Consider the following 13,148-nt stretch of genomic DNA (forward strand, 5'->3'; position numbering starts at 1 on the left):
TTCAAGGCTTTTAAAGTTGTTTTATTAATTCCTTATTACAAAAGCAATGCATGCTTATTACAGAAGACTAAGAAAGTACATCCAGGCAGACCTACCATCAAGAACACTAATAGTCACACCCATGAGCCAAACATGATTTTAATTATTGAAAATAGTTTTATGGCTCTGTTCTAAGTATGTTTAATCTTTTCTAGAATAGAATCTGGCCATAACATTGTTTTATAACAAACCAGTTATTTAAACAATTACTGGATATTGTTCCAAATTACTTCCATATTTTTGGATGTTTTCTTGGGGATAAATACATTATTGAAAACAAATAAGATATGAGGTGGAAATATATAACAATGAATAGAATATACAGTTTTCATATAAATTGTCAAGTGAACAATTGATTTTGATCAGATTATTTTTAGTTACAGAATAAAGTATGAAAACTCCATTTTTTAATAGTTCAAACTTAATGTATACATACTACATGTATGTATACATTATATACAATTAAGAACATTGTAGGCCAAATTTGTTATGACTTTTTTCAGTATAGGTTCTCATATATCCTAGGATAGCTTCAAAGTCACTATTTTGACCTTGAACTTCTGATTACAGGTTGGGACTATAGGTGTTGGATTACCATGCTCCATTTTACATGGTTGAGCAAACCAGGATTTCTACATGCTAGGCAAACACGCTACCCACTGAGCACAGTCCCTAGTCCTTAGTTTTCAACCTTGTAGAATATAGCAAACCCTGGTGAATAAAGGCTCTTATTTTTTTAAAAAACATTGAGTTATATTTATGAACACATTTGAATTTTCTATGTATAAGTTTAAGTGTTTTACAAGCAACCTGTATCTTGCTGTGTAAACTTCTTTTGAAGCCAGGTACAGTGTTAGATGTAATAATGGCTGTTCTAGAGGCTGTGTGAGGATAGCTTGAGCTCATCAATTTGAGGACAGACTAGCTAAGCAATGTAGTGCTTCAAAGATAAATATATGTAATAAAAATGCAGTTCCATCTAGAAACTGTTCATTGATTGAGCTTGCCCTTGTAAGATTTTTGTTAGTTTTTCTATATTAACTCTACCTCTGCTCTAAGAGAAAACTGTTTTATATGAGTGTGTGATCATTCATTTATGTGTGTATAAGTCTTAATGTGGAGACTCCTTAGTCATGGTCTACTTGCATTTGAGTCAAGACTTTCTCACTGGCCTGGAGTGCTCCAAGTAGGCTAGGCTAGATGACCACCTAGGGATCTAGGCAGAGCCCCTGCATGTCTCTGCCTTCCCAGTGCTGGGATCATAAGCATGTGCTGCCACACCTCACTGTTATCTGGGTTCTGGCACTTAAACTCTATCCTTAACAAAGCCAGAACTTTTCCAAATGAGCTATCACACTCAGCCTGAGATGGTTTTGTCATCACATGTGACCTAAAGTTTGCCTCTTTGTCACATATTTGTAGTGCTCATCCAAAGAAATTTACATAAATTTTAGTATTTTCCCCCTCCACTATGTATTGAGAGCGTCAGAGTGGATAGGAATAAGGAAGTGTATTGGAAAAGATTGTTGTGCTGAAAGTAAAAGATTTGGATGGCTTGGTAACCAGATTTAGAAACACGAAACCATTAAACATTGTGCCAATAAGCTATGCTGTCTTTAAGGATGTAGAAAAGCGCCAGTTTCATCTAAGACCAACAGGAGACGCCAGATTGCTGGGCCAGACTCTGAAAGGTACATCATGTATTTCTATAAGACAGAAGATGCCAACCAGTTTTTTTTGCTCAGAAGTATATAGAATATTGTAATTTTCTTGTGAGAGAAACTTTGTATATTACCAGATAGTGGAAACCATAATTATCTGTGATCTTGGTCAATAGTCTAAAAATATCTAGAACATTTGACTTATGAAGAGTTGTATATTTTTATTAGTTGGCGTCAGTTTTAGTTTGATATATTCTCTTTGTATGGAAACAAGAGTTTCCATGTATTTCCATGTTTTCTGTTTACATGACCTTATATATGTAACTCTTATCTTGATTTAGATAATATTTAGATTCTTTGAGTTACAATTTTGCTTATAAGTTTAAAGTACTAGTGGTTTGTGTTAATAGTTTTTTTTGTTTGTTTGTTTTTTGTCACTGCAAAGACAAGGTTGAGCTTGAGAAGTTTGTAGCTGTCTTGCATTCGTTTAGTCATTAGTATTGGACCTTGCATGTTTTCTTAGATTAAGCCTTGGCTAAAGTGCTTTTGGGGGAACTTTACAATGTTTTAGCAGTATACTAAATAAATTAAGATAACATAGTAATGTTTGTTTGTTTGTTTTTTCACTTGAATTCTAAATCCTTTAGGATGATTGTATGGTCCCCATGTGATTACAAGCTTTACTGTAAAAGCTTGTGCTTGCTTCTTTCCCTGTATGTATGACACCAGGTTTTAACAGTAGATTAAAAAATCACCAGATTAGTTAGATTTTTCTGATTCACTTGGCAGGACACCCATCCAGCCATTAGTTTTTTGGTTATTGCTTGAAATTTTAGTTTTAAGCTTAGTTATTAGACTCAGGCTATTACACAATATTGGAATGTGAGAAACCAAAATGTTTTATTTATAAATATTCTGATTTTTAAAGCTTATATCTAAATGCATGTGTTTTTTTACATCTGTTTAGTGATCATGAACCACCATCAGAAATGAAGATGAGATTACCCAGACGAGCCAAAACAGCTGCGCTACAGAAAAGTAAACTTAACCTTGCAGAGTTCCTTAATGAAGATACAAGTTAAGAGAGCTGATAAGGATGAAGTCCTTTGAAGTTGTGCTTATAACTTTGCTTTAATAGTTACTATGATAAAGTCAGAAAGCCTGCTCTGTTTCAGGAAACATGAATGATGCCACATGACTTCAGACTCCTTATTTACATTAAACAATGGCTTTGAGAAACTGCATCATTCCTATACTCAGTATTTATTTGATAACTTTACCACAATGGGTAATTTCTCTTCCTAAATTTTTCTATGTAGGAACACTATTTTATGAATGAATTCTAGATTAGGGTGCTGCCCACACACACATTAATCATGAAAGATACATTGGTTTTTGGCACATCAAAACATACTCTACCTTGAATAATAAATAATACTAATGGGAAATAAAAGTCCTAGGAAGTAATCTTTATGTACTGATTTATGAGCACAGTTTCTTCACTGTTCATTTCAGTTATCTTAGGAAATTGTCATTGCTGTGAAACATAAAAGTAGTCCCTTTTCTTTCTGCCATACCCAAGGAAACACCTTTTATTTGGATAAAAATGTCCTAACATGAAATTTTTATTGTGCTTCTGCTTCATTAAATTTATTTATCAGAGGCCATTTAACAGTTGTTCTGAGATGGAATGAAAGGTATTGCTGGCTTTTAAAACCAAAAGGCTATTCAGTCTATACACATAACATGTGCTTTATAGAAATGAGAAAAGGAGTCAGAGTTACAAAGCAAGAATGCTTATTAAGCAAAAGGAATGATATGGTAATGATACAAACCAATGAAAAACACTGTTGTCCATCTTTTGGCTCTATGTCTTTTCCTGTGCTTCATATTTCTTATTGATATAGTTCTTGTTAAATCCTTGTCTTAAATTCATGGGGAACAGGAAGTGAGCAGGGCTAGAATGGCATGGTGTAAGGGAAAGCCACTAGGAATGAACTATCATCTCATTTAGACATGTGCAGAGTAGCCAAAAGGAAAGAAGCTATGATCATGTAGACACTACTGAAGTTTGCTTTTCTCTGACTTTAAGCACCAATCCATTAGTAGCAGTTTTACTACTCAGATTTTAGACAATAGCTGTGGCTGCAGGTATACCTAGCATCATTAGCATTACTAAGGAATATTGTCCTACTTCTGCAAGACACCCCTGTAAACTTTGGAACAAACTGCTAAAATACAATACAACCAATAGGTTTAAAAAACATAACCTTTGGTGTGTGTGTGTGTGTGTGTGTTTGTTTTTCCATTCACAATTGTGAACTTAAACCAGTGTCCTTGCTTACCATCGAGGCACAGATTTGCTGAAGAGTAAACATGCAATTGTGCCGTTGCTCTTACGGCCCACAGATGAGTGGTTTAAATTACAGAAAGGGAACTGATAACCCATTTTTTTTAATGAATGAAAACATGCTATTTAATAAGCTAATCAATCTTTTTCTATACATATATAACTTTAGAAGAGATATACTTCTAACTGATACCTTTGCCTTTCCCAGTTTGCTTCGAGGTAGTTAGCATCCACCTGTTACACAACTGTTCACGGGTTAGGTCATTATCACACATCTTTACAATACAAGCTTTCTAAATTACAGAATTTGTTATATGTGAAAACTGCACAGAAATAGAACTGGGCAATTACATATTTAAGCTGAGAGCATTAAAAAATTCACTGATAAAAAGAGAACATCAAAATCTGCTTTTGTTGTAAAATCCCACAATGGTCTTGTATAATGTATGTAAAAACAGAATTATACTAAAATGATTAATGCTAATGACCTAATATAAAGACAGATCACTGGACTAGAAACAGTTTAGTATCAATTGGTTTTCATGAGAAAGAATATTGACATAGAAAATAAAGATAGTGCAAGGGCTGCAGACTAATTTTCTTCACTTTTGAGATTTTGGTTATGAACTGTACAGCTTGCTAGAGATGCTGCTGTTAGATTCCATTCAATAGGATGATTAAGGCACATCTTAATGGGGCTCAATGGGCAGCTTGCTGTGTTCCCATCAGACAAATCCACTTTCTCATCAGTTTTCATTTGTAGCATGCTGTAAAAAAAAGTGTAAGGCATTTTAAGTTTAAATTTCAAATTGTCACCTTTGTAGAACATTTGGAATATTTTTTGTACTCTAAAACAACTAAGCAAACTGTTTATCATCCTGACACCACTAGTTCTACAGCTGTCTTAGTGAACCGAGTGTGATGAACTATATCATCACATTCATGTGTAAATATGACACATGCACTCAGGTACCGCAATACAAAAGCCATCAGTCACTGCATTACCTTAGTTTACATCAGAAAGGCAAGGTTCAACCCTTTAACATCAGAACTACTTTTAAGAGAATGAACATTTGTTAATTCCTGCTGTGTTCTAAGCTCGTTCACATGCAGTAAGTAATCATTTTTAATTGCAGGAAAAGGCAGATATGGTATTGATGTAAACCAATGGGAAACACTGGTCTTCATCAGTGATAAATTGAGTCTCTGAAACTTAAGTACAAATACGAGTCATGTCATACTGTAACTGGTGTGAAACTAGAAACATCATTTTTCCTCGTTTCTTGCTGCTTCTGTTACCTTTCTAGTGGACTGATTATCATTAAGAGTAGGCAAAAAAATAGGCCTGTTTGGTAGGAGTGTTGAGTTGTCCATCCAATCTTCTCTTGTGGCCAGCTTACCACAGGAACACAGGCAGCACCTACAGGACAATCCGGATCCCGCTTGCTGATTACATACAACTCATTTTTTTCTTTTTCTTTTCTTTGCTTGCCTATCTGTCCTTCCGTTAGTTTCTTCCTTCCTACACTATGTTTACCAACACTGGCTGACAGTCTCAGTGTTTGTCCTTTTTTTTTCCCCCTCCTGGCACAGTTGTTTTCTACTATATTTTACCAAAAATAAAATTTAAATTATGTAATATTTCAATCTATATAATTAGATATTAATAAAATAACAACTATAAGTTAGCTTGTTAGTCATAAAAATATTAAGCAAAAACTGATATAATTATTAAATGTTAATATTTTTTAAAAATTTAAAATAATAAATGGCAGATCTAAATGACAATTACCTGAAACGTTAAATTTTGAAAAAAAAAATTGGTTTATTTGTTAGACTGAGGTACGTGGGTTATTTCATGGTTTGTTTTTTTCCAAGTTAGTGAGACAGTGGTGTTTTTCTTACTATATGAATTGCTAGCTGGGCGTGGTGGCGCACGCCTTTAATCCCAGCATTTGGGAGGCAGAGGCAGGCAGATTTCTGAGTTTGAGGCCAGCCTGGTCTACAAAGTGAGTTCCAGGACAGCCAGGGCTACACAGAGAAACCCTGTCTCGGAAACAAACAAAACCCCAAAAAAGAATTGCTGCTAGTTTTAAGAAAAATAAAAATAGTATTTTTACAACCTGTAATTTTGTTTAAATTATATATTATGTTTATGTTTTGTATGTATGAGTGCTGTCTTTCAAAAGAGATTATCAGATTCTCTGGAAATAGTTACAGTTCTTTGTGAGGTGCCTGACTTGCATGCGGGACTTAAATTTGAGTCCTCTGTGAGACGAATATGTCTCCCTTTACTGCTACACTTTCATCTCTAGCTACAGAAATCACTTCTTTGTAATTAGAGAATTTTGTTTTCTGTTCTGTTGTGTTACTGGATGAGGCCTGAACTTGAGATATGCTGTGTTTGGCGATTGATGTATGTGAGTGAGTGACAGGTGGTTAAAGGAAGTATAACATCCGTCTCTCTGAGAACATAAGGCAAGCTATAGAGGGGTGTGGGCTGGCAGCTGACATACCAAGTATAATGCCAAAAAGAAAAACAAGTCATGGCCACAAATTAAGTTTTGTGTGACAATGATGCATTTATCTAAGGAAAGTAATATTTTCATAAGTATGGTATTCTTTTCAGTACTTTAAGGAAGTTTTTTTTTAAGTTAGTTTTCTAGAGTGCTATTACTACAGAGACAACAAAGGGTGCACAAAACTATATATGTGAAAAAATACAAGAAGTAAACACTTTCCTATTAGTAATGTTAATGTGCATACTAATATGTTTAATTCATGTACTTAAACTATTACAAAGTTCTTAAGATGCTAATTGTAAGTCCTTAACATTATAAAAGCAAAATTATCCTTGTCTATTTTTATTTGTATGAAAAAGATGACACCTTGTCAACTTAAGCTTGTGAGCAATTTAAAATGCTTTAAAAACTATGGAGCTATGTATCAGCTAAAATGAGTAGTACTGACTCTTCCAGTCAAAGGAGGAAGCTGAAGGAGGTCCTTATCCTAAATCAGGTTTCTCTGTCAAAGCAGTCAACCTAACTGGAGGTGGGGGTTGACTGATACACAGGGACACACTCTCAAGTGCTTATGTAGGCATCTCATGCTATTTCAGGATTTGTAATCTCTCAGGTCCTAAGACAGTTTACAGAGTATGTATGTGTGTATGTATATGCATTTGTGTTTTGAGGGTCATGGAATTTCAACTGCTTGTGATATGACTGTTGATAATTCTAAGGATAAAGAAAATTTAGTGTGTCTAACTTTAAACTAATTTAGGCTTGTACATTTCTAGAACTGTATGTCACAGTAAATTGCAATTTTGGTTATGTGACATTAGCTGACAGTAAACTTTGTTAGCTAGACAGTATTCAAAGAAACAGTAAATTTTCATGTGACTTATATATCTGAAAATATCATTTATAGAATACTTGTTACGGACCAGACAAGCTCTGTATGAAAAGTCTTTTCTCTGTTATCTCATTTCCAGTCACCATATATTAAACCTTATCTACTAACTTTGTTCTAATTCTGCCATGATTCTCTCATTTAATAGCTACCACTTAATTCTCACAATTCTTATGATATACAGGTTTATTAGGCAGCAGTAGCCCCATATAGGAAAGCCATGTTGAATACATGAAGCTTGATTCATACCCTTCAATTCTGTAAAGTGGGAAGAATGTTAGGGCACAGGAATGAGAGAGAAGTCATTGCACAGAAAAGCTGGGTTTTTGGATTGTGTAATGACTGTAGTGTGCTTGGCAGCATCAGATTTTAGCTGGACAAATGAATTCTGGACAATTAAATGACTTTGCTTTAAAAAATGTTACAGATATTCTAAATACTTATTATGGTCAAGTTTGAGTCTATAGTTTATTGTCTCCATGGATTTATATTTATCCAAATATAAAGTTGTCAAGATGTGTAGTCCCACATTTCTGATTTACTAAGCAGTTAACCAAGTGAAGGATTTTTGGTGTGCCTGAGTATGATTTTGGTAGTTAGCACAAAGGAAAGCTCTTCTGTTCCATGAGGAGCCAGCAGGTGCTCACCTGCTGTCTATAGGGTGACTGCAGAACCTTAACCAAGATCTAGTCTATTAGGAATGTAAAACCTGTGGTGTCTGTCTTCAGAGCTCAGGAAGGACACAGGGAGAGAAGGTATTCATGAATTACAAGGACAACAAAACAAAACAAAACTATGCAGTACCTTAGTAAGGACCAGAGAAGCAAGCGAATGGCAGCACAGTGGGAAGGCCAAGGTTAGAAACATTTGAAGTAGGTCTTGGAGGATGAAGATCTTAATTTAGGGCAAGGGAATTTAGACTAAACTCTAGTTCTGATCCCATACTTAGCCTAGTGCACACTTTTTTCATTTGTCCACTTCATGGGGTGATTAGGTGTATTTATGTCAAGCACAGGCTGTATGTAAAATTTCTGGGCCACTGACTATATACAGAATACTCATGTGAGCTAATGTTACTCCTGTTAAAATCAAAGGATGCAAATGTTTTCTCTCATTGTAAAATGTGATCGATTCATGTGTGATCTGTTTCTGTATGTCTTTAGGTAAGGCTTGTGTGGTAATGGAATCCAAGGAGGCTAAAGGGGAATCAAATACAAGAGACCATAAGATCTTGTACTTGGGATTGCCAGTGTGACTGAATTCTAATTTGAGTAAGCTTTCTTGGTTGGCTTATTGAAAAGATTATAATTTTTTCTTTAATGTCCCAATTTCAAGTACAAATTTCCACTGAAATGACACCAAGGAATTATAAAGTGTAGATAGTTAAAGTAGAAAAAAGATGGCAGGATTTGTAGGAGGTAGGGATTAGGGGAAGGTGATTGAGCCCTGATTGCTCTCTTGAAGAGATTTATGCTTAATCTTGTATAGTGCATTAGGCTTTATAGAAGCCTGGCTCCTTCATGGTCTCAGTGTCTCCTCTCCTCTCCCTTTTCCCTTTTCAAGTCCATGTTAGTTGAGACCATGAAGACCATGCTGTCAAATCTTCAGGACCATGAGCTAAGAAGACCCCCTTTCTTTACATAATATCCACTTTTTAAGTAAACACAAAAGTCAAGGATCTTAGATTTATGATTTTTCCAAGGTTTAGAAATGTCTCAGAATTTCAGATATAAAGGTGGCACAAAGCCTGCCATCCTAGTAGACCATAGTACTGATATAAGGAAACTTACAAGAAATGTAGCATAACGTACTGCTTTTCTTTTCTGCTGAGTGAAGTAAAAGACCCAGAAAAGCAAACACCTATGTGTATGTTATAGCCAAATTTTTGGACTTGTGTATTTAGTTTGGAATACTTGTAGGACTGAAGAAGCTAGAAAGAGTATTGGTGCAGGGAGAAGGGTCTTAAATGTGGGGGGGCCTAGTAGAACATAGGTGTTATCAAGAGAAAGGGAAGAGGGTAGCTTAGAGATAGTGGTGGTAGTGAGGATAAGAAATACTAAAGATCATTCAAAAAGTCTTATGGGAAACCTATTATTTTATAAGCACACATACACATGCTTGTATAACTTGAATTGGTGTTACCCTACACAGGGAATATGTGGGCTGCTTTATAAAAAGTCCACTGCCAGTGTGGGATGCTCCCCACTCAAGCTGTTGCTATGAGGTGTCTTAAAGGAACCCTCCCTCCTCGGAAACTGTATAGACTGTTGTCATTGCTGTTGGTTGCCCACCAGAACTTGATGGCAAGACCATAAATACTGCTGAAGACCACACATTGGCCACAGGACATGGAGAAATCAACTTAGTACTGACCACGATGCTTCCTTCTTGCTGGCTTGCTCTTACTGGAATGTACTATGGGTTGCACAGGGTAGTAGTGGTAGTGGTAGATAGTTATCAAGTTTTACCCAACTGAACCCTGTGAAATACAATGACTGGTGTGACAGGCTATGCACATGGATAGAATAATGGCACATATACTATAGATTTGCTGATTGGATTTAAGGTTTAATCCATAGGAGGAAACGTCTGTTACTATAAATTGTGTCAAGAACCCATGTGGAGGTAGCTCACAGGACCTATGGGTAAACCTACTATTGTTCCGGTAAATTGATATAATATCACACTGCTTTCTAAACTGTTGCCTTTCTACCCTTTGATTATTGCAGCTCTCAGACCACATCAGAGATGTTGCTTGTGGACAGTGATTAACACAGAATCTGTAACTAGTTAAACTGCAAAGAATAGCTATCTGCTGAGTGTTGAGCCACAATGGGACATCTGTATCAACTCTTACCTCTGTAATGTTCAGCAGGCATCATGAAAGTGGAGGGGGAAGAATTTTAAGCCAGAGGCTGGGGAGGATCAGAGTCAAATACCATCTTCTGGACATGACAAGATTGCAGTACTCACAAAATCAAGCCTGCCAGCATGGTAGCACGGAGGGGAAGTGGTTCGTGTTTGGTTTCAGATCCTGGGATAAGGGACTGAGGTGGATATCTTACACACCAAAACAGACTTGGCTTCCAGGTTCTCCCAGCATCCCTCAGTCTCTACCTGGCATACCTTGGCCCCAGCCCTGTTTTCAGCCCAGGGGTTTGGGCTGCCCTTCCCTCAGAGTCTCATCCCTTATATAATCTATGCAATTGGGTCTCCTGGTGAACTTGCCCTATTTCTGTGCACACTTCCTTTCTCTTTCCCCTCTTCATTCTTTCCCTTCCCAAAGTGACTTGTCTGGCCTCCTTCCCTGGGGCCAGTGAACTCACCTGTACTGGCTGATTTTGTGTTAACAGAAGCTGGAGTTATAAAGGAGCCTCCCTTGAGGAAATGCCTCCATGAGATCCATCCAGCTGTAAGGCATTTTCTCAATTAGTGATCAAGTGGGGAAGGCCTAGACCATTGTGGATAGTACCATCTCTGGGCAGGTAGTCTCGGTTTTATAAGCAAGCAAGCTGAGCAAGCCAGTAAGTAACATCCCTCCATGGCCTCTGAATCAGCTCTTGCTTCCTGACCTTACTTGAGTTCTAGTCCTGACTTCCTTTGGTTATGAACAGCAATGTGGAAATGTAAGCTGAATAAATTTTTTCCTCCTCAGCTTGCTTCTTGGTCATGTTTGTGCAGGAATAGACTGACTAAGACATCACCCAAGAGTAGCTTCCCAGTAAGCCTGCAGTTAATATAATCTGGCTTGAACTGGCTAATTTCACCAGCAGAGAAGTAACTATCAGTGCTGAACCCAGAAGTGAGTCCCCAGTTGGTGGCCCAGGTCTTTTCTGGCCATATGGGGATGGCTTCTCTCCTCTATCCTCTGCTAGAAACATCATTTCTTCTGGATTCAGTGAGTATCCAATTACAGCTACTGCCTGTCTGGGTCCGGGAACCTCTGGCTGAGTTGAAACCATGCCAGAGTTAGCCACCTCCTAAACAAAGACCAGGTCTTTGTTTTGGGTGAATCTTTGATACAAAGATGTTTGTTCTGAAGTTACAGCTCTCATATAAACCATTTTATCCCAGACCCTGGGATGCTGTTTCCACAGTCTAGGGATCTTCTAGTGATCTCTGGCAAAGCCTAGGAGATTGGGTGTGACAAAAAATCCTGAATCTCTACACATAACTAAGGACTATGGACAGTTGATGGCTTTTGAGGGAAATTTTCTTTAAAGGTGTGGCTCCTGATCAACTGTGCTTTCCAATAGTGCCCCCATACCCAGTATTACATAGCTAGCACAAATTAGACTTGGTGTGTAAAAGAGGCTCTGGAAACACAAAGTTTGGGGGTTTAAAATAATATTAGCTTGAGGTTCTGCCATGACTTAGAGTTTTCTTGTACTCTGTTCCCATCTGCTTTCTCAGGAATTATTAGTGATCCTAATACTATTTCTTTTATGGCAAACTAAATGGTCTCATAGCTTAATTTCTTTACCTGTTCCTAATTTCACCCTTTTGCCCTCCCTATAACCAAATCACCAGTGTTACTGCTGTCAAGTGGTTTGTTGGCAATGGTGATAGCAACTGATAGGTAAACCTACTGGGAGGGCTAAGTTAAGTCTCATGGAGCAGAGAGATAAGCCAGGTACCAGTGAGGTAGTGAGGGAGCAAAACCAGAATCAAAACATTGGCTCTGTATTGGCCAACCAGACTCATGAGTAAAGTAAGTGCTTGGGATTGAGTGTTAATGGGGAGGGGGTGTCAGTGCTCTTGGGTATTTCATAAAAGATCATTTGTTAATCGGATATTCACCAAGATGGTTTGAGTCAGTGCAGTTTTAACCTTGAACAAGAATTTCCCGTAACTCGTGTTCTTCATTAATCCTTTAGGTGCCTTAAATGAATAATCCTGCACGTGGTATTACAATCTTCTCATGTCTTCAGTAAATAAACCTATCTGGCTTCCAGTGCTCCATGAAAATAGTACTTCTTACTCAGATCACTCCTGATGATTGCACTGATGACTCCCATCTTTATGTCTCATCTTGTTTTCTCACCGTTCAATACTGATGGTCTCTGCTATGCCTTCACCTTAGGGATAGGGCCTTTGGAAAGTAATTAAGATAAATCAGAGTTGTACAGAGTAGATTAGTATCCTCCTCTGGGGAAGCGATACCAGAGTCATTTTTGCAATGTAAGAGCACAGTGAGAAGGCTGCTATTTTGTAATCCAGGAAACAGTCACCAGAAACCAAATCCTGCTGGTAGTTGTGGGTCCCCTGCCTTCAGAACTGAAAGCAAATGACTGTTTAAGCAGTAAGTTTGTAGTATTTGTGTCAACCCAAGGAGACCAAACTATCCCATCTTTCTTCCTGAAACAGTTTTAGGCATTTAAGACCAGACACATTACTTTGCTGTCTTTCCCACCGTAAGCCACTTCATCTGGAAAATAAAGGCTGAGATTCTCTCAAAGGTGAGTTCCACGCTTTGTTTGCTTCTCACTCTGCAAGGTCTGCAAGATCCTAACCCATTCTGTTGTGTTTGTAAGTGCTATCTTAACCCCCAGTATCACAAAGGATTTCCCTCTCTCAACCCAAAGTTATCCCCTAAGAAATTAATTCTAGAGTTCAACATCTTCAACACAGCTTGATTCTATTTTTGCTCTTCCAGTGAATACAAATATGAGAGTAGAGATCCTTGC

The 13,148-nt window shown here is 37.3% G+C and overlaps 2 protein-coding genes across 14 annotated transcripts in view; one reads left to right on the forward strand and one right to left on the reverse strand.

Annotated features, from left to right (window-relative positions):
• The window catches only part of Ncapg (non-SMC condensin I complex, subunit G), a 30,657-nt gene extending 27,290 nt beyond the window's left edge, over positions 1–3,367 (forward strand). The window contains exons 20-21 of the mRNA NM_019438.1: positions 1,661–1,730; positions 2,668–3,367. Coding sequence (NP_062311.1) covers positions 1,661–1,730; positions 2,668–2,782 — 185 coding nt within the window. The 3' untranslated portion in view covers positions 2,783–3,367. The remainder of the gene's footprint in view (positions 1–1,660; positions 1,731–2,667) is intronic.
• Lcorl (ligand dependent nuclear receptor corepressor-like) overlaps positions 1–13,148 on the reverse strand; it is a 160,655-nt gene continuing 147,507 nt past the window's right edge. For 7 of the 13 annotated variants that reach the window (XM_030254339.1, XM_011240710.3, XM_030254338.1 and 4 more), the window contains one exon: positions 1–13,148. This exon is cut by the window's right edge and continues 17,414 nt beyond it. Coding sequence is in view for 6 of the 13 variants with exons in the window: in XM_030254342.1 (XP_030110202.1) it covers positions 4,643–4,817 (175 nt within the window). In the remaining 7 variants the exon portion in view is untranslated. The other 6 variants (NM_001359874.1, NM_001359871.1, NM_178142.5 and 3 more) reach the window with 2 other exon arrangements.

This window comes from Mus musculus, chromosome 5 (assembly GCF_000001635.26).
Source record: "Mus musculus strain C57BL/6J chromosome 5, GRCm38.p6 C57BL/6J".
Classification (NCBI taxonomy): Eukaryota; Metazoa; Chordata; class Mammalia; order Rodentia; family Muridae; genus Mus; species Mus musculus.